The following is a 20,700-nucleotide window of genomic DNA, read 5'->3' on the forward strand; positions in this document are numbered from 1 at the left end:
GAAGCTCCGTGGGGTCTTCCCGAGTCATCCAAGTCAGGGTGGAAGCTCTCCTCTGAGAAGGCTCCGGTGGAGAAAAGTGAACAGGCTGGTTCTGTTGGATTCTGCGTCCAGGGCACCCAGGGCTGGTCTAGCTGAGGGCAGCGTGTGGGGTGGAGACTGCCGAGTCCTGGGCCGTGCCCCTGAGATGGAATTCCTAATGAAGGGATCCTGCCAGGCCACTAATGGATGGTTTGGAGCAATTCAGTGCAAGTGTGTGTCTGTGCCAACATGAACTTCAAAGGCCAGGGCTGGGGAGGATGAACGGGGAGGAGGAGGCAGACACATTGTGGCCGCCACCTACAGCTCAGCGGCGGTCTTCCTGCCCTTGGGGTGCAGGCTACCAACCCTGTGGAGGCACTTCTGCCTGGAGCTCGTCCACCCAGAACCCATGTGGCCACAGTTAAGGAACAGCCAGGGAATACCTGGAGCCTGGAAGCTGGAAGAGGCAGGAAGGAGCCTCCCAAGACCCTTCGGTGGGAGCACAGACTGCAGCACTCAGGCGTTCGTCCCCTGTAATTGTGAGAGAACAAATTCTTGCTGTCTGAACCCCCAGTTTGTGGTCAATTGTCACAGGAGCCCCACACAGGGACACGGGCTTCAGTCCTGCCTCCAGCTGCCTCTTTTTCTGACACCCTGCAAAGGTCTCTGGACAATGTCAGAAGAGTAACCCAGCCAGCTCTGTTTTCCCAGCAAGTGTGTCGGGCCCCTCCCAGCCCCATCACCCTGCACACGCGTGACCTCAGCTTTCATGCAAACTCAGGCATGAGGCCCTGCAGGCAGCGCCTGGCAGCAGGCTGCCCAGCTAGGGACCCCCGCAGGAGTAAGGAGCTGATCCCAGCCTCCTGCCCTACAGGGTCGTGCATGCCCCTCCTGGCCAAGCTCTCCTGGGTCTCACGGTGACTGTTCAGAGATGTTCCCCTGATGGCCAGGAGTCCTGTGAGCACCATCACTGGGGAAAGGGATCTTCTCTTCCATGATACACGGGTGTGGCATGCACCAGTCAGAGTAGAGATGCAGAGCCAGAAGCAGAACTGCAAAACAACAAACAGAACATGATTGTTTCTAGTTTTAAGAAAGCAAACAAAATTTCCCTGGGGAAATGGCACAAACAGGAACCAGGAAGTGACCATGTGCCCAGCTTCACACCTGATCCTGGGTGGGAATATAAAGGCCCCGGGCTCAGGGGGCTCCACACCTGCACCTCCCTCTCATCTGCTCCTCTACCTGCTCCACCCTCAACCCATCAGAACCATGGGCTGCTGTGGCTGTTCTGAAGGCTGTGGCTCCGGCTGTGGGGGCTGTGGCTCCGGCTGTGGGGGCTGTAGCTCTGGCTGTGGGAGCTGTGGCTCCAGCTGCTGTGTGCCCGTCTGCTGCTGCAAGCCCGTGTGCTGCTGTGTGCCAGCCTGTTCCTGCTCCAGCTGTGGATCCTGTGGGGGCTCCAAGGGGGGCTGTGGCTCCTGTGGGAGCTCTAAGGGGGGCTGTGGCTCCTGTGGAGGCTCCAAGGGGGGCTGTGGCTCCTGTGGCGGCTCTAAGGGGGGCTGTGGCTCCTGTGGAGGCTCCAAGGGAGGCTGTGGCTCCTGTGGAGGCTCCAAGGGGGGCTGTGGCTCCTGTGGGGGCTCCAAGGGGGGCTGTGGCTCCTGTGGAGGCTCCAAGGGGGGCTGTGGCTCCTGTGGAGGATCCAAGGGGGGCTGTGGCTCCTGTGGAGGATCCAAGGGGGGCTGTGGCATCTGTGGGGGCTCTAAGGGGGGCTGTGGCTCCAGCTGCTGTGTGCCCATCTGCTGCTGCAAGCCCATGTGCTGCTGTGTGCCAGCCTGTTCCTGCTCCAGCTGTGGCTCCTGTGGGGGCTCCAAGGGAGGCTGTGGCTCTTGTGGCTGTTCCCAGTCCAGCTGCTGCAAGCCCTGCTGTTCCCAGTCCAGCTGCTGTAAGCCCTGCTGTTCCCAGTCCAGCTGCTGCAATCCTTGCTGCTCCTCAGGCTGTGGGTCATCCTGCTGTCAGTCCAGCTGCTGCAAGCCCTGCTGTTCCCAGTCCAGCTGCTGTAAGCCCTGCTGCTCCTCAGGCTGTGGGTCATCCTGCTGTCAGTCCAGCTGCTGCAAGCCCTGCTGTTCCCAGTCCAGCTGCTGCAAGCCCTGCTGTTCCCAGTCCAGCTGCTGCAATCCTTGCTGCTCCTCAGGCTGTGGGTCATCCTGCTGTCAGTCCAGCTGCTGTAAGCCCTACTGCTGCTCCTCAGGCTGTGGGTCATCCTGCTGTCAGTCCAGCTGCTGCAAGCCCTGCTGTTCCCAGTCCAGCTGCTGTAAGCCCTGCTGTTCCCAGTCCAGCTGCTGCAAGCCCTGCTGTTCCCAGTCCAGCTGCTGCAATCCTTGCTGCTCCTCAGGCTGTGGGTCATCCTGCTGTCAGTCCAGCTGCTGCAAGCCCTGCTGTTCCCAGTCCAGCTGCTGTGTCCCCGTGTGCTGCCAGTGCAAGATCTGATGCTTGGCCCCAGATCTCAGATGAAGGCCACCTGTATCTCAGACCTGTGATGCAGTTTTGAGCTGTGCTTCTCTGGAATATGACAGTCCCTGGAATCGGGAACAGAGCTTCCCAGCTCATGCCACATGTTTACCCTAGAAATGCACTCACCCTGTGCCTCGCACCATCACACTGGCAATCCTGGGGTGAGCCATTTCCTCCGCTGCTCATCACAAAGCTCACCCCACTTGCTGGGGCCATACTGCCCTGCCCTTCCTTCTTCCCCAGAGAGCTCCCCTTTCCCCCGTCCACCCCGACCAGTGCTGGAGCTCAGGGAGGCCCAGGAGGCGCAGACACTCGGCCAGGCCCAGATCGGTGGCCTCTCCCATGGACCCCGCTCTCCCGCTGAAACGCTCCCATTGTTGTCTCTATCTGCTAAAGCCCAGCTGGACCCTTAATCCTCTAAATAAACACCCACCCCCCAGCCTGTGTCTCCTTGGGTTCTTTCTGTGCCACGTCTCTCTACAGAGCCTGGTTCCTCGTGAGCATGGGCTCCTTTCACGTCAGCAGAGGGTGCTGGCCTCCTGGATAGTTTGGCTCTTTAATTGCCACAGTTCCCCAAGGGTCTCTGTGTACCCCAGCATCCACCTGCTGAGACGGTTCTTCTGAAAAAGCTCTGGGACCACCTGGGATGTCTGCTCTCCTCCAGGGAGGTCCCGGGACCCTGAGAAGGCTGCATCCTACAGGGGTGGCTCTGAGTCACGGGCTTGGGTCTGGAGTCCCCCCAGGAGCACTTTGTCCTCCTGAACCAGCTGCCCTGGAGGAGACTGGGGCTTGTGTGAACCAAACGCTCATTGTAAGATGATGCCACAAACTCAGTCCCACCTGGTAGCTCAGGCAGCTCTGCGGCAGGACCTCAGTAACAGACCCATGGCTCAGGGTGACCTGGGCGGGTCAGGTGATGGGTGGGAGTGTACCCTGTGATGGTGACCCCATGCCACCCTGGCCAGGCCGTGGTGCCCAGATACTCTGCTCAACAATCACTCAGGGGTTCCCCATAATGAGATTAACATTCAACTTTCAGGAAAGCACTTTGCCCTCCATAATGGGGGAGGGTCTAAGAGCAAAAAGTGAGGGTCCCTGGAAAAGCAGCCATTCTGCCTCAAGACGGTAACAGGAATCCTGCCTGCACTTCCAAACACCAGGCCACCCCCCAGATTTTGTGCTCAGCAGCCCCTCAATCAACCGAGCCCATCCTTTGACAGGTGATTATGAATCGTACTTGCACACAGATCCTAGTGGCTCTTTTTATCTACAGAGTGATTTTGGAAAGTATCACATTCCTAAAAGAGGAGCAAACAGCTATGGGGCCCGGGTGATTAACCCAGTGGCCCTGATTCAGGGGCTGAGACAGCCAGCGATGGAAGGAGGGCGGGTGGGGACGAAGAGCGGCTGGAGAGCCACAGGGGAGCTGGAGGGCACGCTGGCTAGGAAGCAAGGGCAGAAGGGGACGTGCCCGTCCGTCCCCAGCCTTCCTGTTACAGGGACGGGGATGCCCTGGGATGAGGGACACACTCAATGTCATTCCCCACTAATCCTGAATTATTGTCACAGTCTTCCCCCCAGGACAAGGGCTTCAGAACCTTCCATTTGAAGAGACAGACAGGTCTCTCAGGTCCAACCCAACCCAGGTTCTGGAGGGTCCTTGGTGGGGAGAAGAGAGGGAAGGCATTGGCTCCAGGTCTCCCAGGCTTCCACAGTCCCCAGTTCAAACGAGGACTCCCCATTCATTGGCTCCGGGGGCACAGCCTCAGGTGTCTGCTGACTTCTCGGGGGGCAATGCCTCCCCCTTCCTGTGCCCTCCCCCTCTCCCAGTGCCAGCCCACCAGCCTCCCTGTTTTGGTGCTGTGCCTCTGGAAATATCTTTCTTCCAGCTTCTGGTTGAGCCATTTCTCAGCCCCCATCACCACGTGGAGAAGAGCTGATTCCAGAAGAAATAAGCAGGTGCTCAGATGCTGGAGCCTGACCCACGGGGCTTCCCGACAGCCGGGCAGATCCAGAAAACGGCACCAGTTCCATGAAACAGGATCCCATGGCCAAGGAATGAGGACCTTAAAACAGTACAAATAGATTCTCTCACGGTTCTGAAGGCCAGAAGCTGGAAATGCAGGTGTCAGGAGGACTGCACTCTCTCCGCAGGTTCCAGGGGAGGCCCTCCTGTCTTTTCCAGCTTCTCGGCTCCAGTGTCCTGGGGCACGTGACCTGTAAACCAAAATGTACCTAGGACAGGTGTCAGTCAATTTAGAAGGTGTATTTTGCCAGGGTTAAGGATGCGCCCGTGACACAGCCTCAGGAGGTCCTCGTGACATGTGCCCAAGGGGGTCGGGCACAGCTTTGCTTTCACGCATTTTAGGGAAACAGGAGACACCGATCAATACACGTAAGGTGCACACTGGTTTGTCTGGCAAAGTGGAACAACTCGGAGGGGGAGGAGCTTTCAGGTCACAGGTGGATAAGAGACAAACTTGCATGCTTTTGAGTTTCTGATTAGCCTTTCCCTGAATGCTGTTTACAGGAATAGTCACTCATGACTTAGTCTGACTTAGTGAAAAACTAGGGCAAAAGAAGCCACCAGATTTGATTTGTCTCACGGGAGCAGAGGGAGGACATTGAGTTCTGCCTGTCCTTTGTCCACAGGGAATTTCTCTGTGGGCAAATGGTGAGGGAGGCATGTGCTTTTTTATCTGTGTGGCTGTCTTACTTAGGAACAGAATGGGAGGCAGCTTTGTCCTACACCGTTCCCAGCGTGACTTCTCCCTATTGCTTTGTGATTTGGGGTGGATTTTTCATTCACAGGCGGCATCGCTCTGACCTGTGCCGCCACCATCACAGCCCCGTCCCCACATGTGTCTGCGTCTGTCTTCTTGTCCTGCAAGTCCTGTAATGGCACCAGTCATGTGGAAACAGGGCCCATCCTAGTGACCTTATCATAACATAATGACATCCGCAAAGTTCCCATTTCCACATAGGATCACACTCACAAGTCCCAGGCGTTAGAGCTTCCATATGCACTCAGTAGACACGTATATTCAAGTATGTACTTCAGCATGTTCAACCCGCAACACACAACGTCTACCTTGCAAAGAGCCAACCAGCTCATTCTGTGCCATGAGGAGGCTTCTTGGGCTACACTGTAGGCTCATGTTAACACGACTATTTACATTACCAGACCACAGAGCCCAGGCTATAATGTGTGCCGGAGGCGGGGGGAGCAGGGGATGAGGCAGGGTGACCCCACTGGCCCCAGCTGCCTGGAGGTCCCCCATCCCTCCTCAAACATGCAAGTCTAAGACCACGTAGCTGACAACTGCGCAGGGTTATCAGGAATTGATACAACCTATTGGCGCAGGTTGTCAGAAATGTGAAAGTCTAAGATGAGAACAAGGGGGGCTGTGAATCTGTAAGATGTAGTTCTGTTGGCAGGTCTAATACATCCATATATGTGCTATGTACACGATGTTTCGCTTCTGAAAATACATGAAAGAGCTCTAATTAACTGGCTTAAGAAAAGGAAAGGGCTTGCATCTGATATTATCAGGAAAAAAACTAGTCAAATGCTTTTTCAAGTTTTATAAAATCTAAGTAAAACCTTTAATATATAAGCTAGCTTTAAAATTGTTGGCAAAGAAATATCAGAAACATCCTATGCATTGCCAGCATACATTTTGTTTGCATTTATTAGTCAAGCAATTCCATACTTATCCCTACCAAATACTATAAGGTGTCCAAGCTTGACATAGAGGTTACAAAACTACAAACCCAGCCCAAAACAGAATCATCTTTGCTTGTGTAATTTTAATAAATAAGACATGGATATTGGTTTAATAAAAATAATTACATCTTGAATTATTTAGGAAAATTACCCTGTGACTTCAGGCAGCCTAGTCCATGAGCAATAAGGAGGTTTGTTTTGGGAAAGGACTGTTACCTTCTTTGTTTCAAAGATGGACTGAAAACCAAGTTCCTCCCCAAGTCCAGGAAAGAACAAGGACAGCCTGGAGGTTAGAAGCAGGATGAAGTCGGTTAGCTCAGACCGTTCCCACTATCTCATTTGTTTTCATTTTTTTTCCTTTCCCAATATCTCAGTTAGAAGTTTGCAATGGCAATTTCATAAATGTAAATGATGACTGTTACTGTTTTCATAAATAATCTAGGTAAACAATTAAAATAACATAATTAGGTAAATGTAATGGATAAATACTTGAAGACAAAGTTGTCACACTTTATAACGTAAAGTTATATTAAATTAAGTAATAGATATTTTTCAGTAAAAAATATATTGTAGAGAAACACTTTTTTTTTAAAGTGTCCTTTTTAAAAGGTGAAAATTGTTTTCTATTTCAAAGCTTATTTAAGAGTTATGTATAAAACAAGGTAAAAGAAACCAGGAAATAAGAGAGGTGTAAAGAAAATTATAGCAATAAGGAGCTAGTTTTTGATAAGAAAGTTTAAAGAGAAATAATCTTGTATGGTAAATTTAGTCCTAGAAGGAAATGACTGGTTGTTTCAGAAAGAGGGATGTTTAGGGCAAAGCAGAAAGTCTAAGCATGTCATGAACGCTCCACGTAAGTCACAATAAGAGGATTCATTTAAACAAAAACCTTTTGTATGATCAAGTTATCTATAATTAAAGGAAAATTATAATGGCCTTTCTACAGATTGGGTGTGATGTAAAAAAAGATTTACACACTAAAGAATTAGTTAGAAAAATAAAATTTTCTTAAGGGATTGTTTTACTTTTAATAAATTAAAAGAGATTATAATTTTTTTAGCTGAAAGTTCAGCTTTTATTGCATCTCCCTGTTTCCGGTTTTCTCTTCCCCTTTAAAGGGTGCAGAATAGTCATGCTCACCTTCAACTCATTTTCAGCTCATGTAAGTTTTCTTCCCTCAAGCTGTGTTTGTTGTGGCCTGATGCTAACAAAGTTTTCTTTCCTTCTTTCTTTTTTATTTTTTTGAGATGGGGTTTCACCCTTGTGGCCAGGCTGGAGTGCAATGGCATGATCTTGGCTGACAGCAACCTCTACCGTCCAGGTTCAAGTGATTCTACTGTCTCAGCCTCCTGAGTAGCTGGGATTACAGTCACCTGCCATCACATGCAGTTAATGTTTCTATTTTTAGTAGAAATGGGGTTTTGCCATCTTGGCCAGGCTGGTGTCAAACTTCTGACCTCAGGTGATCCACCTAACTTGGCCTCCCACAGTGCTGGCATTACAGGTATAAGCCACTGCAACTGGGCAATAATGTTTTCTTTAAAACATTAAATCCACCCCACCCCTGGGCACTCCCAAGCTAGCCCCAGCCTGACTGCCACCCAGCCCCAAGCTCATCTTCTCTCCCTGCTCCCTGAAGCCATTCTCAGGCCTGCATGGAGCCACCCTGCTGCCACCAGAAAGCTGCGTCATATCAGGAAGGAACCTTGTCACACATGCTTAAAGGGAGGCTTCATTGTCTTGACATCCAAAGTAATTTTAAGGCGTGGTCCACCCTGTCTCAATGGGGTTAGGAGAGAAATCCTGCCTATAGTCACACAATAAAATTCTACTCAGCAGAAGAAGGAAGTGATCTGCTGGCCCACATTACAACTTGAATAAATCTCGAGACCCACCAGTCTCTGCACAGATGCCACCACCCATTGCTCGCTCACGTTCAGCCTTGCCCACACCGAGCAGCTTCCTTAAGACCCCAGCCCTGGCCCACACCCCTGCTTCCCTTCTGCAGGGCACAACTGCCCTCTCCTGGGCACACCTGCCCAGACCCCGGGGCAGGCACTGTGAGCTGTCCCCACAGCACAGCCCAGTGCAGCCGTGCTCAGTGAGTCACAGAGCTGGATGCAGAAGGGCTTCAGTGTCCTCCCACCTCCCCCACAACCCCCAAACCTGGGCCACACTAAAGGGTCTGCTGGTTCCGTCTGTACAGGGAGCAGACTCCTGAGGAGGCAGGAGCACCCAACCTTGACCCCACCCACCACAGAGGGAGGAAAAACGCTGGGGTCCTGGGAGACCACATTTTACATAAACACGAGGTATAGACAGTTGTCATCTGCGTCACCAGAGAGAAGGCCAGCGTTCACAGTGCCCTGGCGACCTGAACTCTTTAGCAAATAAGAGGTTGTGAATGGCGGCATCACTACAAGTCTGAGGCAGGCACTATGAAGCAAGTTAGAGCAATTTCTTTTGCAGGCAACTCTGACTTTCAAAGACAGAGCAGGAGGAGGCTGAGCAGAGAGGAGCCCACCTGCACAGAGCAAGCTGGAAATTCCAGAGATCAGTGAGGCTGAAGCCCAGCACCGTCACCCACTCATCCACACTAGAATCTGAATTTCTCAGGGTCTGGCTCAGAAACATGGGTCAGTTCACAGGAGCCCCCAAAGAAAGAGATGAAGATTTGAGGAGGGAAAGAATGTGTGAAGTTCACTCATCCCAAGGGGTCTGCAGAAAGGTGCAGAGTTGGGCCTTGAAGGTTTGGAGACAAAAACAGTATGGAACCAGGAAGTGAGTCAGAGGATAAAGCACATTGGTGTTATTTTAAAGAAAACAGAGTTTCCCTGGGGAAAGACCATAAATAGACACAAGGAAGTGACCATGTGCCCAGCAGGCCCCAGACAGGGATATAAAGGGCCTGGGCTCAGGGGGCTGCTCAGTTGCACACCCTCCTCTCACCTGCTCCTATACCTGCTCCACCCTCAATCCACCAGAAACATGGGCTGCTGTGGCTGCTCTGGAGGTTGTGGCTCCAGCTGTGGGGGCTGTGGCTCCAGCTGTGGGGGCTGTGGCTCCAGCTGCAGGGGCTGTGGCTCCAGCTGTGGGGGCTGTGGCTCCAGCTGTGGGGGCTGTGGCTCCAGCTGCTGTGTGCCCGTCTGCTGCTGCAAGCCTGTGTGCTGCTGTGTGCCAGCTTGTTCCTGCTCCAGCTGTGGCTCCTGTGGGGGCTCCAAGGGGGGCTGTGGCTCCTGTGGGGGCTCCAAGGGGGGCTGTGGCTCCTGTGGGGGCTCCAAGGGGGGCTGTGGCTCCTGTGGGGGCTCCAAGGGGGGCTGTGTTTCCTGTGGGGGCTCTAAGGGAGGCTGTGGCTCTTGTGGCTGCTCCAAGTGCATTTGCTGCAAGCCCAGCTGCTGCTCCTCAGGCTGTGGGTCATCCTGCTGTCAGTCCAGCTGCTGCAAGCCCTGCTGCTCCCAGTCCAGCTGCTGTAAGCCCTGCTGCTGCTCCTCAGGCTGTGGGTCATCCTGCTGTCAGTCCAGCTGCTGCAAGCCCTGCTGCTCCCAGTCCAGCTGCTGTAAGCCCTGCTGCTCCTCAGGCTGTGGGTCATCCTGCTGTCAGTCCAGCTGCTGCAAGCCCTGCTGTTCCCAGTCCAGCTGCTGTGTCCCCGTGTGCTGCCAGTGCAAGATCTGAGGCTCTAGAGAGAATTCTCAGGTAGCTCCTGAAGATCTGCTCTTCCCAACAAGTGACACCCCTGCCGCATATCCTCTTCCAGAGTGGAACAATGAGTCCCCTGCTCAGGGCTTCTTTTTCCAGCCCTTGAGGAAATGGAATGAATGGCTCCCTGCCTGTTCACTATAAGATAAGGGTATCCCATGCCACTGGCACTCTTGCCCCACCTTCCCACGTGACCCCATATATCTGAGCCAGACTGCACCTGGACATGGCCCTCCTGTCAAGGAGGCACCTGGAATTCCCCTCCCTATTCCATGGGAGACAGCAAACCTTTCTTTCCTGTGTCTGCCAGGAGTTCCATGGCATTTGCAGATGGATGTCCTATAACCCGAATGATCACATGTGTCTATGAAAATCCAAAATTGATCTGGGTGCAGCACTAAATAAATTCTCCACCCCTCAGCCTTGGTCTCACTGACCCTTTTCTTCCAGCTTCTGTCTCATTGGCAAACTGGCCACGTGTCCTTCCCCTCCCTCCTTATATCTTATTCCTCCCACTGCTGTGCCTGCATCACAGGCTCAGATCCCAGAGTCATGAAGGAATCACTAGTGTCATGGATGAATGAATGAACCTGTTAATGAATGAGTATCTCATTAGCACACAGGGAGCCCCAGCTGCATCTCACTGAGATTCGATCTATCTTGGTTGGAATCATGGACTCCTGCTCCTTCCCCATGGGAGGCTATGTTTGGGGGAGAAGGAGATCTTTGCCCTCAGTGTCTAGGAAGGGGTGTAGTGGGTGGTCCCTGTGCCTAGGCAGGCACCAGGGTGGGCATCAAGCCAGGAGAGAGGGAAGGGAGTCTAGAATGAGCTGTGTCCCTGAGATGCTCTGTGGGACAAAACTGGAAACTGCTGCCTCGGGGACCTGAGACAAGCACTGGCTGAGGTGGGCTCCCCATCTCTGGGCTCAGAGTGAGGAAGAATCCAAGTGTCCTCTGACCACTCACAGGCTTCACAGCTTTTGTTGGCACAGGGAGGAGCAGAAGGACTTTTCTCAGCCTGGTAAAGGGCACCTACTGGCAGCGAACACTGTGCTTAAGTGTGAAAACCTGGATGTTTCCCCCTAAGATCGGGAATGGGAAAAGGACGTCCACACCCACCACTTCTTTTATTCAACATTTCACTGACACTATAGCCAGAGTAATATGACAGGAAAAGGGAATAAAGGCATCCAGGTAAGAAAAAAGGAAGCCAAATTATCTCTATTTACAGAAAACCTCATCTTCTATACAGAAGATACTGAAGGACACACACAGACACACACACACACACACACAGACGCACAACTATTAGGGCCAGTAACTGAGCTCAGCAGAGTGCAGGACACAAGGACTATACACAGAAGTCAGCTGCGTTTCTACACAACAGAAACAAGCACCCCAAAAAGGATGTAAGAACACAATAAAATTTTTGGGAACAAATACAACCAAAAAGCACAAGACTCAGACCCTTAACACTTCAAAACATCTTTGGAAGAAGTTAAACAGGACCAAATTAAATAGGGAAAAAATCCCATGTTCATGTATTGGAAGAGCTAATATTGTGAAGATTGAAACACTGTGAAAAAGAATAATCGAGCAATTTAATGCAATTCCTATCAATATCTCAGATTTCTTTTTTTAAGAATGGTCAAGTTGATCCTAAAATCTATATGGACATTCAAGGGACCCAAAACAGCTAAAACAATCTTAAAAAAGAAAAACAAGATTGAGGACTCACAGTTTCCAGCTTCTAAATGGGCTGCACAGCTGCAGTCATGGGGTCAGCCTGGTGCTTCTGTAAGGAGAGAAAGACAGATCGCTGACTGGAGTAGGTTTGAGACTCTTGAGATAAAGCCTCACAGTTGTGGGTTTCCCACAACGGTAGCAAACAATTCCATGGGAAAAGAGGAATCTTTTCAACAGATAATGCTGCTGAGACAACTGAATTTCCACATGCAGAAGAGTGAATTTGGATCTTTACCTCATACCATATACCAGACAAACAAAAAACTGGAAAAAATGGGTGAATGACCTAATTATACAAGCCCAAACTAGAGGATTACTAGAAGTAAAACAGGTTAAGGCTTCATGACCTTGGATTATGAAATAGTTCTTAGACAATTATACCAAAACACAAGGAGAAACTTGATTATCTTACTCCATCAAAACGAATAGTTTTTGAGCTTCCAAAGGCACTGAAAGAAATGAAAAGACATCAACAGACTGAAAGAGACCACTTTCAAATCATGTGTTTGATGATGAAATTGCAGCCGGACTCATAAAGAATTCTTACTACTCAAACACACAACCCAATTTAAAAGTCAGCAGAGGATTTAAATAGGCCCTTTCCAAAGAAGGTATACAGATGGCTCATAAGCATATGAAAAGGGGCTCAACATTGATAGTCATCAGGGAAACTCACGGAAATGCAGATCAAAGCCACAATAAGATAGCAGTTCACATCTCCTGGGATTGTTTGTTTATTTATTTATCTATTTATTTATTATTTCCAATTGTACTTTATGTTCTGGGTACATGTGCAGATCATGCAGGGTTGTTGCTTAGGTACATACATGGCACAGTGGTTTGCTGCCTCCATCCCCCTTTCATCTATATCTGGCATTTCTACCCACGTTATCCCTCCCCATCCTCCCAAACCCCGTGCTGTCCCTCCCCTAGCCCTCCCTTACTGACCCAGTGTGTGATACTCCCCTCTCTGTGTCCACGTGTTCTCATTGTTCAACACCCACCTATGACTGCAAACATACGGTGTTTGATTTTCTGTTCTTGTGTCACTTTTCTGAGAATAATAGTTTCCAGATTCATCCATTCCTTACAAAGGACACAAACTCATAGCGTTGTATGGCTGTGTAGTATTCCATGGTGTATATGCGCCACATTTTCTTGGTCCAGTCTATCACTAATGGGCATGTGAGTTGGTTTCAGGTCTTTGCTATTGTAAACAGGGCCACAATGAACATACATGTGCATGTGTCTTTATAATAGAAGGTCTTATAATCCTTTGGTATTTACTGAGTAATGGGATTGCTGGGTCAAATGGAATTTCTATTTCTAGATCCTTGAGGAAACACCACACTGTCTTCTACAATGGTTAAACTAGTTTACACTCCCACCAACAATGTAAAAGTGTTCCTATATCTCCACATCCTCTTCAGCATCTGTGGTCTCCAGATTTCTTAATGATCACCATTCTAACTGATGTGAGATGATATCTCAGTGTGGTTTTGATTTGCATTTCTCCAATGACCAGTGATGATGAGCATTTTTTCATATGTCTGTTGGCCTTATATATGTCTTCTTTGAAAAGTGTCTGTTCATATCCTTTTCCCACTTTTGAATGGGTTTGTTTATTTTTTTCTTGTAAATCTGTTTTAGTTTTTTGTAGATTCTGGATATTAGCCCTTTGTCAAATGGGTAGACTGCAAAAATTTTTCCCATTCTGCCGGTTGCCAATTCACTCTAATGATTGTTTCTTTTGCTGTACAGAGCTCTGAAGTTTACTTAGATTTCATTGTCTATTTTGGATTTTGTTGCCATTGCTTTTGGTGTTTTAGTTATGAAGTCCTTGCCTATGCCTATGTCCTGAATGGTATTGCCCAGGTTTTCTTCTAGGGTTTTTGTGATGTGAGGTCTTATGTTTAAATGTTTAATCCTTCTGGAGTTAATTTTAGTGTAAGGTGTCAGGAAGGGGTCCAGTTTCTGCTTTCTGCACATTGCTAGCCAGTTTTCCCAATGCTATTTATTCAACAGGAAATTCTTTCCTCATTGCTTGTTTTTGTCAATTTGTCAAAGATCAGATGGTTGTAGATGTGTGGTGTTGCTTCTGAGGACTCTATTCTGTTCCATTGGTCTATGTCTGTGTTTTGGTACCAGTACCATGCTGTTTTGATTAATGTAGCTTTGTAGTGTAGTTTGAAGTCAGGCAGCATGATGCCTCCAGCTTTGCTCTTTTTGCTTAGAATTATCTTTGCTATGCGGGCTCTCTTTTGGTTCCATATGAAGTTTAAAGAGGTTTTTCCCAGTTCTGTGAAGAAGGTCATCGGTAGCTTGATGGGGAGAGCATTGAATCTATAAATTACTTTGGGCATTATGGCCATTTTCATGACATTTATTCTTCTGAACCATGAGCATGGAATGTTTTTCCATCTGTTTGTGTCCTCTCTAAAGACCACATGATTATCTCAATAGATGCATTGAAGGTCTTTGACAAAATTCAACAGCCCTTTATGCTAAAAACTCTCAATAAACTAGTTATCAACAGAACGTATCACAAAATAATAAAAGATATTTACGACAAACCCAGAGCCAATATCATATTAAATGATAAAAAGTGGAAGCATTCCCTTTGAAATATGGCACTAGACAAGGATGTCTTCTCTCACCACTTGTATTCAATAGAATATTGGAAGTTCTAGCCAGAGCAATCAGGCAAGAGAAAGAAATAAAGGGTATTCAGTTAGGAAAGGAGGAAGTCAAATTGTCTCTATTTGCTGATGACATGATTGTATATTTGGAAGACCGCATCATCTCAGCCCAAAATCTCCTGGAACTGATAAGCAACTTCAGCAAAGTCTCAGGACACAAAATCAATGTGCAGAAATCACAAGCATTCCTATACTCTAATAACAAACAGAGAGACAAATCAAGAGCAAACTCCCATTCACAATTGCTACAAAGAGAATAAAATACCCGGGAATACAGCTAACAAAGGATGTAAAGGACCTCTTCAAGATGAACTGCAAACCACTGCTCAAGGAAATAAGAGAGGACACAAGCAGATGGGATGGTTATCATCCAAAAGACAGACAATGAGAAACGCTGATGAGAATGTGGAGAGGTGGGAGCCCTTGTGCATTGGTGATGAGAATGAAAATCATGCCACTACTGTGAAAAATAGTTCCTCAAATGTTCCTTGTAGAGTTACCATGCGACCCAGCAATTCCACTCTTGGGTGACTACCTAAGAGAACTGAAAATATATGTCACATAAAAACTTGTATGATGATATTTATAGCAGCATTATTCTCATGTGCCAAGAAGTGGAACCATCTACCTGTCCACGAATTGGTGAGGTGGAGAAACAAAATGTGGTCTATTCATACATGGATATATTTATATTCCAGATGTTAACCTCATATCAGATGTGTAAATTGCAAATGTTTTCTCGTTGTGTAGGTTGCCTTTTCATCCCATTGATTGTGTCCTTTGAGGAGCAAATATTTTAAGTTAGAGAGAGTCCCATTTGCCTACCTTTGCTTTTGATGCCTATAATGTGGTGTCATTGAGACTGGGTACCGAGACTCTGGGAAGACTCAGCTTGCTCCCCAATAAGATGATGTTCTTTCAGGCCTTTGGTCCCTCCCTCATCCAAGAAGGAGGTAGAGGACCCTGCCAGGCACAGTGCACTCATAAGTAATTATCAGACCGCAAAGGGGTCTGATAATCACTGCAGAAAGTGATTTATTTAGGCAGAGAGAGAAAAAGGAGAAAGAAAGAAATATAGAGAGCAGCTTCCACCACGTCGTGGAAGGGGATCCAGATATGGAGTCCACACCAATGTGGGGGAAGGGGACTTTTAACTTGGGAGTAATTCCTGCCCCATTCAAATTTTCTGTCCTATGAAAGGAATTCCTTCAAACTCCCGCTAGAGTGATTGATCTTTGATTTCTTCCTGCATTCACAAAAGTTAACAAAGCCCTCTAAGTCTCCTGGATGGAGACGTGGGAGAGGGCAGGTAGGCCATGTCGCTGGGAAGTTCCTGCCTTTGAAACTACTCCCCCTGTGGACCCAGGAAGTGTACATTCCCTCACCATATCCAATAAACCATTGCCAAATGCACTGAAGATTTTTTACTTGTTCTTTGGAGTATTTTATACTATTAGGGTTTATGTTTAGGTCTTTAATCCATTTTGAGTCCATTTTTGTGTATGATGTAAGATAAGTATCCAGTTTCATTCCATTGCATTTGGATATTCATTTTTCCCAATACCATTTGCTGAAGAGACTGTACTTGTGCCATGGCATGGTCTTGACACCATTGTCAGTGATCATGTGACTGTATACACAGAGGTTTATTTCTGTACTTTATTCAATTCATTCCATTGGCCTACATTTCTGTTTTCGTGTAGGAACCACTCTATTTTGATAACTGTAGCTTTGTAATATGTTTTGAAATCAGGAGATGTGATTTCTTAAATTTTGTTCTTTTCCAAAATTGTTTTGGCTATGAGGTTTACTTGATATTCCATATTAATTTTAGAATTTTTTATTTTTTTAAATTTATTTCTGTAGTTATTGGGGATCAGGTGGTGTTTGGTTACATGAGTAAGTTCTTTAAAGTTATTTGTGAGATTTTGGTGCACCCATCACCCAAGCAGTCTACACTGCACCCAGTGAGCAGTCTTTTGTCCCTCACCACCTTCCCACACTTTCCCGTTAGTCCCCAAAGTCCAGTGTGTCATTCTTATGCCTTTGCATTCTCAGCTTAGCTCCCACTTACGAGCGAGAACATATGATGTTTGATTTTCCATTCCAGAGTGACTCCACTTGGAATAATAGTCTTCAATCTCATCCAGGTTTCTGCAATGCCATTGATTCATTTCTTTTTAGGTCTGAGTTGTGTTCCATCATATATATATATCACAGTGTCTTTTCCTACTCATTGATTGATAGGCATTTGGGTTGACTCCACATTTTTGCAGTTGCAAATCGTACTGCTATAAACATGCGTGTGTAAGTATCCTTTTTGTAGAATGACTACTTTTCCTCTGGATAGGTACCCAGTAGTGGGATTGCTGGATCAAACGGTAGCACTGCCTTTAGTTTTTTAAGGAATCACCACAAACACTACGATATGTGTATCACGGTGTTTGTACTAGTTTACCAGCGGCGTAGAAGCGTTCCCTGTTCATCGTATCCACGGCAACATCTATTATTTTTGAGTTTTTGATTATGGCCATTCTTGCAGGAGTAAGGGTACTGCCTTGTGGTTTTGACTTGTCTTTCCCTGGTCATGAGTAATTTTGAGCATTTTCTTGATACGTTTGTTGGGCATTTTACATCTTCTTTGGAGAACTGTCTACTCATGACTTTAGCCCACCTTTTGATGGGATTGTTTGTTTTTTTTCTTGCTAATGTGTTCAAATTTGTTGTAGATTTTGGATATTAGGCCTTTCTCGGATGTATAGATTGTGAAGATTTTCTTCCACTCCGTGGGTCACCTGTCTACTCTGCTGACTTCCTTTTGCAAAAGCTCTTTAGTTGAATTCAGTCCCAGCTATTTATCTTTGTTTTTTGCTCTTGGGTTCTGGGTCATGAAACCCTTGTCTAAGCCAATGTCTAGAAGGGTTATTTCAAAGTTATTTTCTGTAAATCGTATAGTCTCAGGCTTAGATTTAAGACCTTCATCCATTTTGAGTTCATTTTTCTGTAAGGTGAGGGATGAGGATTCAGTTTCATTTTCCTACATGTGACTTGCCAATTATCCCAGCCTTATTTGTTGAATAGAGTGTCCTGTCCCACCCGAGTCTTTGTGAAAATCCCCAGGGCCTTGCATGTTCCTTACGCCTTGGCAGAGCAGCCCCTGTTTCTCCCCAGGGTGCATCTGCAGCCCCTTATTTGCCACCTGCTGTATTCATGGGTTGAGCCCAGAGACATTTTAGGGCAGCCAAGCTCTTCCTTCCTTCTCGGTGTCAGCTAGCACTTCCTATGACTGCTAGTAGTGGGGGCATGGTGGGGAGAATTCTTTCTTTCTTCTAGCACTGCTCTCTAACAAATTTGTATTATCAATAGTTTAGAAAGCCTGCTTTTAGTTTCAATAACTATGTTAATTTTTAGGATTATGAAATTTAGGGGACATCATCAAATTGCTTTCCTATATGAGCTATAATATTTGGAAGACATTTCTGAGAGCCAGCTCTGCCTCTACCTGTCAAACATTTGTTCTCTGCTGCCCACGTGCAGCCACTGGAGGATGCATGGTGTCAGGACACAATCTGGCCATTCGTCTTGTGCCACCACACTTGGGCAAGTTTCCACAGTGGATGGTAGGTGTGTTCCTGGAAGTCATTCATCCTCTAAAAGATAAGAAATAATTGGACTATAGTTGGAAGGGACTCTGAATCCCATAAACGTATCCCACTGAACCGAAATGAAAGTAATTCTCCAGTTTCCACTCCCCACAGTCATAACCCCAAAATGACTAACACCCCAGCAATATTACCTTGCACAAAGCCTCGGCTGGGGCTAAAACCCTAACCCTGGTGAGTGCACTGGAATAGATACGCTTAGCTGGACTTTCTCTCCTTTCTCATCCTTTCCCGTTTCAACTTCCCACACTCTGGACAATGAGGCAGGCGGCGTCCTATGCCTGTGCCGGTGTGTGGGCTGTCCCCTCCCAGACAAGCTCTCGTGTTTCTGTTTGTGCTGTTCTGGGGCCACCTCTCTCATGGGCCTGGGGATGATGGAGTGTTCTTGAGTGGTGGCTGCTGCAGATGAAGTCACTGAAAGGGGTCTTTCTAAAGAGATGGGACCACCTTGGCTGTGGGTGGGTGGGCGTGAGACGTTGACTAGGGTGGGGCAGGACAGGCTGCTTAGAGTTCAGGGGAATTTGGGGATTCCATGTTTTTGTCTCACCTGTGTCCACCCAGATGATTTCATCCCAAAAGTTTCAGCAAATGCCTGCTCCTCATCAATCGTGTTCTTACCTTATTATTAGTACGCAGTCATAGCAGTGGGAGGAATAAGCTCTCAGGGAGGGAGGGGAAGGACATGTGGCCAGTTTGCCAATGAGACAGAGACTAGAAGAAAAGAGTCAGTGAGACCAAGGCTGAGGGGTGGAGAATTTACTTAGTGCTGCGCCCAGACCCATTTTGGATTTCCATAGATACACGTGATCATTCGGGTTATAGGACATCCATCTGCAAATGCCATGGAACTCCTGGCAGACACAGGAAAGAAAGGTTTGCTGTCTCCCATGGAATTATCAGGAAGGGGAATTCCAGGCACCTCCTTGACATGAGGGCCGTGTCCAGGTGCAGTCCGGCTGAGACACATCGCGGCATGTGGGAAGGAGGGGCAAGAGTGCCAGTGACATGGGATAATTTTATCTTATAGGGAACAGTCAGGGAGGGTTTTATTCCATTTCCTCAAGGGCTTGAAAAAGAAGCCCTGAGCAGGGGACTCATTGTTCAGCTCTGGAAGAGGATATGCGTCAGGGGTGTCACTTGTTGGGAAGCACAGATCTTTAGGAGCTACCTGAGAATTCTCTCTAGAGCCTCAGATCTTGCACTGGCAGCACACGGGGACACAGCAGCTGGACTGGGAACAGCAGGGCTTGCAGCAGCTGGACTGGGAACAGCAGGGCTTGCAGCAGCTGGATTGACAGCAGGATGACGACCCACAGCCTGAGGAGCAGCAGGGCTTACAGCAGCTGGACTGGGAACAGCAGGGCTTACAGCAGCTGGACTGGGAACAGCAGGGCTTACAGCAGCTGGACTGGCAGCAGGATGACCCACAGCCTGAGGAGCAGCAGCAGGGCTTACAGCAGCTGGACTGGGAACAGCAGGGCTTACAGCAGCTGGACTGACAGCAGGATGACCCACAGCCTGAGGAGCAGCAGCAGGGCTTACAGCAGCTGGACTGGGAACAGCAGGGCTTACAGCAGCTGGACTGGCAGCAGGATGACCCACAGCCTGAGGAGCAGCAGGGCTTACAGCAGCTGGACTGGCAGCAGCCACAAGAGCCACAGCCCCCCTTGGAGCCCCCACAGGAGCCACAGCTAGAGCAGGAACAGGCTGGCACACAGCAGCACACGGGCTTGCAGCAGCAGATGGGCACACAGCAGCTGGAGCCACAGCTCCCACATCCAGAGCCACAGCCCCCACAGACGGAGCCACAGCCCCCACAACTGGAGCCACAGCCTCCAGAACAGCCACAGCAGCCCATGGTTCTGGTGGGTCGAGGGTGGAGCAGGTAGAGGAGCAGATGAGAGGGAGGTGCAGATGTGGAGCCCCCTGAGCCCGGGCTCTTTATATACTGGTCCAGGGGTCAGGTGGGCCACAGGGACCTTTCCTGGTTCTTATTGATGTTTTCTCTGTAGGGAACTTGTGTGTCATTTAAAATAAAAACACTGTGTTGCCTCGTGACCCACTTCCTCCTCCTGCGTTGTTTTCCTCTGACACCTCAGGGCCCAGGTCCTCCCCTCTGAGGACCCCTGGAATGAGCGGAGCCTCCCCCGGGTGCGGCCCCTGCCCTCACACCCCAGCCTCCCGCCACTGTCCCAGAGGATTCGCCTTCAGTTTCTGTAAGTGGTGTCTTTGCCTTGTGTTTCTATCCGTGCTTACACTCCGGGTCTTCTGGCTCTGGAGTGAAACGCAGCACGATCACGATCTCGTTCACCAGGTCTAGGGGCAGGACGCTGCTAGACAGTGTCTGCCCCTCCTGGGGTTCTGGAGAACCCAATTCCCCAGGCTCCGGCGGCCTGTGACCTCCAGACTATTCTGGTTTCCTCTGCCCTTCGGGCTGTGCCCCCCAGGACTGTATCCTGGCCTCTCTGCCAGGCGAACGGGCACTGGGAGTTCCCTTTTCTCTTCTCCTCTCTGCCCCTGCTCCCTGCAACTCTGATCTTTCTCTCAATCCTCCCTACAGGTGTGGAAGGTCTGGGGCTCCTCCCAGCGCTCCTTCCTCTCCGGCTTTCTTGGTTGACCACAGATGCCTCGTGGGGAGGTC

General features: G+C 48.7%; 1 protein-coding gene and 1 pseudogene across 1 annotated transcript; one reads left to right on the forward strand and one right to left on the reverse strand.

Moving 5' to 3' along the window:
- Positions 1 to 1,179: 1,179 nt before the first annotated feature.
- LOC128929130 (uncharacterized) lies at positions 1,180 to 2,745 on the reverse strand. Its single transcript, XM_054241843.2, has 2 exons — positions 2,656 to 2,745; positions 1,180 to 2,012 (listed from the first exon to the last, which is right to left on the reverse strand). The coding sequence occupies exons 1-2, from the start codon at positions 2,743 to 2,745 to the stop codon at positions 1,275 to 1,277; spliced, it is 828 nt and encodes a 275-aa protein (XP_054097818.1). The 3' UTR covers positions 1,180 to 1,274.
- A 16,497-nt stretch (positions 2,746 to 19,242) lies between these two features.
- Positions 19,243 to 20,103, forward strand: LOC128929131 (uncharacterized; annotated as a pseudogene).
- Positions 20,104 to 20,700: the final 597 nt, after the last annotated feature.

The sequence above is a fragment of the Callithrix jacchus genome, chromosome 10, assembly GCF_049354715.1.
Source record: "Callithrix jacchus isolate 240 chromosome 10, calJac240_pri, whole genome shotgun sequence".
Classification (NCBI taxonomy): Eukaryota; Metazoa; Chordata; class Mammalia; order Primates; family Cebidae; genus Callithrix; species Callithrix jacchus.

Coding starts and splice junctions, on each gene's coding strand:
- LOC128929130 (XM_054241843.2), bottom strand. CDS start 2,745: ATGGCCCCAGCAAGTGGGGTGAGCTTTGTGATGAGCAGCGGAGGAAAT. Junction 2,013..2,655: donor GTGATGGTGCGAGGCACAGG/GTGAGTGCATTT, acceptor GATGACCCACAG/CCTGAGGAGCAGCAAGGATT.